A 4272-nucleotide genomic window follows, 5' to 3' on the forward strand; every position below is an offset into this window, starting at 1 on the left:
CTAATTACTAACTATATATATATATTTTTTTTATTTGGTATCACATCTTCAGTTTACAAATTCCAATTTTATTCATACATTACCTTTTTGGCATGCTTTGCCATCAAATGTGAAACCATGTTTGCAGCTACACTTCACACGCCCGGGTTCATCTAAAACATCTTCACAAATTTCATTCTCTCCACAAGGATTTGATGAACAGAAGTCAGCTGCAACAATTTAAGTATAAGTTAATTTTAAATCTTTTAAAAATATTGCTGTATTGATTTTTTTTTTCTTGAGGAAGTTTTTTTTTTCTAGATATAGAACAAAATATTATTTTCGTAAAATTGTATAGTTATTTTTTCGTTAGAAAAAGTGAGATAGAAAACTATGAAGATAATTTTGAAGTTGGTGATTGTGAATAATTGAAATAGATGAATTTTGTTAGTAATGACAGAAAATCAAAATTAATGGAAAATAATACTTAGACTGCTAAGGATGTGACGCCTAGTGACAGAGTGGTAACGCATCGTTGTTCCCCAGGCCCTTGGTTCGATCCTCGGGCAAGGTAAGGCCTTTCATCCCTTCAGTGGGTCGATAAAATAAGCACCAAGCATGCTTGCGAACTAATACACTGGGGGTTCTACGCTAGGCTGACCACCCAACCGCACATCTGCTCTTGCATCTCAGAGCCCAATGGCCAAGAAAACTGAGATGGGTACAGAGGGCCTTTGACATCTTTGGGCTGTCACTCCAATGAGTTTTGTTTAGTTTAGTTCAGAATTGGAGGATTCTTCGCGTAAAAAATGTAAACAACACATATTGAAAATAAAAATTGCAGGCAATGTAAACTGGGTATTAAATTTTTTATTTCTTAAAATAATGTAGAGATAGAATTGCTAAATAAAAGAATGTCGCATCAAATAAACATTTTAAGTAGAATAATACAGATTAAATAATGATATTAATAAGAACAGATTGCAAATTCTTGGTCTCCTGCCTGGTTAAATACTAATAAAGAAATGGATAATCAGTGGCCGTTTTGAAATACAGAAAGAGATCCTTTATGTTCGATTTATCGAAAATGATCAATGTCAAAAGTCATGCAAAGTGAGCCAATTCTTCGTTAACTGTAGGAAAGAAAAAGCAGCACTCGGTATATCTTTAACCAGTATTTGATGCAAAGTTTCTCATTATCCCAAAGTTGAGTTAAATGAAACATAATTTTATTTTAGTAAAACCATAAATTGTGATGTATGATCGAGAAATACTTCCATGGTGCAACTAACTGTAGCAAAATTATGTAAAAACACGCAAGACTTTGATGGTGACTGTAAACTGTACGATATTTGTTTATGACGCCATGTTTTCTTCACAACTCGGTATCGGGTTGACTTATGTATGTCGTTTCAAGTATAAACTTATTTAGGATGGTAAATTTTCTTTTGCATAATTAAAGTTCTCTTCGTTTATGTTGTCGTTTTAAATTTGATTAGAAGTATAAAATGGTTAGAAATTTGTCCTAAAATTACCTACTTACTTTAAATAGTTTTGTTACGGTAAATAGCAACCTTGCCCAGCATTTGAGCGATTTAAAAATACCTATTAATGGTGAAACCTTCCTCTGTTTTTAAGAATATAAAATAAAATAAAAAAATGAAAATAGGTGTTTTGTTTAATCAAAATACCTACTCTTGGTACTACCTTCTATTGATATTTGAAACTAGTGAGAATACCAAAATAGAGTAAAATTGAGCTCCATTTTATAAAGCAGAGAAAAAAGAGCAATAATGAGAATAAAAAAAGATTTAAAAATATATCATTCTTATAACGGCATAACAGAAATAGCAAACCTTTAGAATGAGTTAAAATACATTACTTATGGAAAAACGTTTTTTTAGTTACCATAAAACGTAGGATTTACCACTTCAGCTGATATGACCAAAGAATAGGTGAGTTTTGAGGTCGAAAGTTCTAAATAAATTTTAAGTTCGTTTAGTAAATTAGTCTTAAACAGGGATCCCACGTTAGAGTAATTTGGAATGGTTTAAAAAGCTTGTAGCCATTACCTTAAAATTCTTCTATACAATGCCATTACAGAAGAAAGAACTAAAAAGCTAATTACTAACCACAAGGTGACCGGACAGCTAACTTACGATCCATTGGCCTTTGACGACTCGTTCTCTTTTCTGGAGATTTTTTTTTTATGGATTAGATTTTTGCAGCTGCTCGCAATTATAACATAAGCTTTCATTTTTTTTTTACCTGAACTATTTTTTTTATTTATTTAAAAAAAATACCATACATGAGAGCGGATCGTTAAACGTCACTGGATCGGAAAATCGCGACTTGGTAATAACAGTTTTTCAGCAAGGAATTGAATGAAAGCGGTTTCTTAATTATTGAAAACAATATAAGCAACAATTGAAATCAATATAAACAACTACTGAAAAAAGTGCACATGAAAATTGCAATGGTCTTCACGCTTTTAAGTTTTCAGGACCTTTTATATTTAAGCATATAAATATCCATAAGTCTAAATCGTACTTACGAATACAATCTTGTTTGTCATTCCTCTTGAAATTCTCCATGCATGCACAAGCCCCCATTTTGCATTCTTCAAACGGTTTTGTGCATTTGATATCCATGAATGGGCACTTATCAATATCTGGAATAAAATTCAGAAGAATAAAATGAAAAACACAGTTCTCATAATCACTTTTGTATATTCCGGCATTTTTATTTCGATCGTCTTTTATTTTTCTTAGGTGAATATTTATTAGTTAATCGGAAACTTCAAAGAAATTTGTTCCATTAAATATCTGGTTGAGTTCGATAGTTGAAAAATATGAAAGTGATAAAAGGAGAAAGTTAGAAACAATAATATTTCTTAGGAGATAGGTGGTTCTAGATATCGATACAAAGAGCATAGAAAGTCACCAGGATGCTTAAAAAAATGTTATGTGACTGAAAATAATTTTTATCTCGAAACAAACTTTAAAAAAAAATATTATAAAATGTATATTATAGAAAATATATAATAACAATATATATTTTCAACTTTAAGAGTAAAAAATAAGTTATATTAAATTCAATAATATGTTTTATGCAAGACGGTGTACAGTCAAATATTTGTAATTAAAATGATTCTCAAATATAGGCAATACATTTTTCGTATTATTGATAAATTGCTAATCTCTTTAGCGAAAACATGAAACGCATTTTTATAGGAACCTAAAATTAAAAAAAGTTTGTGAATGGTAGTGTAATTGCAACTGAGCAAAATTATTTTGCTTAAAATTTATCCCAATGGAATCAGAAATTAAATGTGTTTCACTAGATTCAACCCTTTGCATTCGACTGATTTTCAAGCTGTTAAAAAAACTACCACTAAAAAGTTTACAAGACAAAAATTATTGCTTAATCTCATGTCATATAATATTTGGAGGCTATTATGTTGAACTAAACTGCACAGAATAAAATGACTTTGTGCCTAAGCAACGCCTCCTACCACTGAAAGCTTCTACAGGTAGTCCGATCAGACCACTAAGAAGGTAAACCAGTTTACGAAGGATCCCTTTAATGGAAACTCTAGTGAAAATAAGAAAGTGGTATGAAATATATGTCTAAAAATTTGTTTAATTTCTGAATATGATTGGCTTGTCTTATTTACTTGTCTACCACTATCGATTCAATTCTCAAATATATATGATAAATTTCTCCCATGCTCTTTTTAAATAGAATTTGGGTTCATCCGCCCAACCGGTTCACTTTTTAAATAGTCTGTACACTCTACTTATAAAAAACCGTGTGAAGGCTATCTGACAAAAGAGGTGCTGGTCTAAGGCCTCTTGTAGCCTCCTTACCATCACCTCCTACATCAGAAAGTCATCAATATATTTCTATAAGTTGTCTGCGCAGAATATTTAAAATGTGAACCAGTTGTGCTCTCGAGCCCAAATTCATTTTTGAAAGTAATTAACCCGTTTGTCCCAATTTACATATTGAAATGATATAAAAAGTGGTTTTATGGAAAAAGTGGTAAAATATATTATCGAAATTAATTGGTTTTTCTACAGTTAGAGCATTCAAAAAGCCATTGATAGATCAAAAAGTACTTGTTCCTTATAATTCTAGATCTAATCAGAAATAACTAAATCATCATGGTATCTGAGAATCTTTTAATTCACCCAGATAAATGAAAATACTGAAAAAAGTTTCCCACTACAATGAATGTCTTTGAAAAAAGGAACTGTCCTAAATATATGACGCTGGGCGTTAACCGGTTAA

The 4272-nt window shown here is 30.9% G+C and overlaps 1 protein-coding gene across 1 annotated transcript in view; it reads right to left on the reverse strand.

Moving 5' to 3' along the window:
- Positions 1-4272, reverse strand: part of LOC107442536 (neurogenic locus notch homolog protein 1) — a gene marked incomplete in the record, with an annotated part of 313056 nt that overhangs the window by 37379 nt on the left and 271405 nt on the right. Inside the window, 2 exon segments of the mRNA XM_071185571.1 lie at positions 84-209; positions 2534-2650. Coding sequence (XP_071041672.1) covers positions 84-209; positions 2534-2650 — 243 coding nt within the window.

Source organism: Parasteatoda tepidariorum, chromosome 9 (assembly GCF_043381705.1).
Source record: "Parasteatoda tepidariorum isolate YZ-2023 chromosome 9, CAS_Ptep_4.0, whole genome shotgun sequence".
NCBI lineage: Eukaryota > Metazoa > Arthropoda > Arachnida > Araneae > Theridiidae > Parasteatoda > Parasteatoda tepidariorum.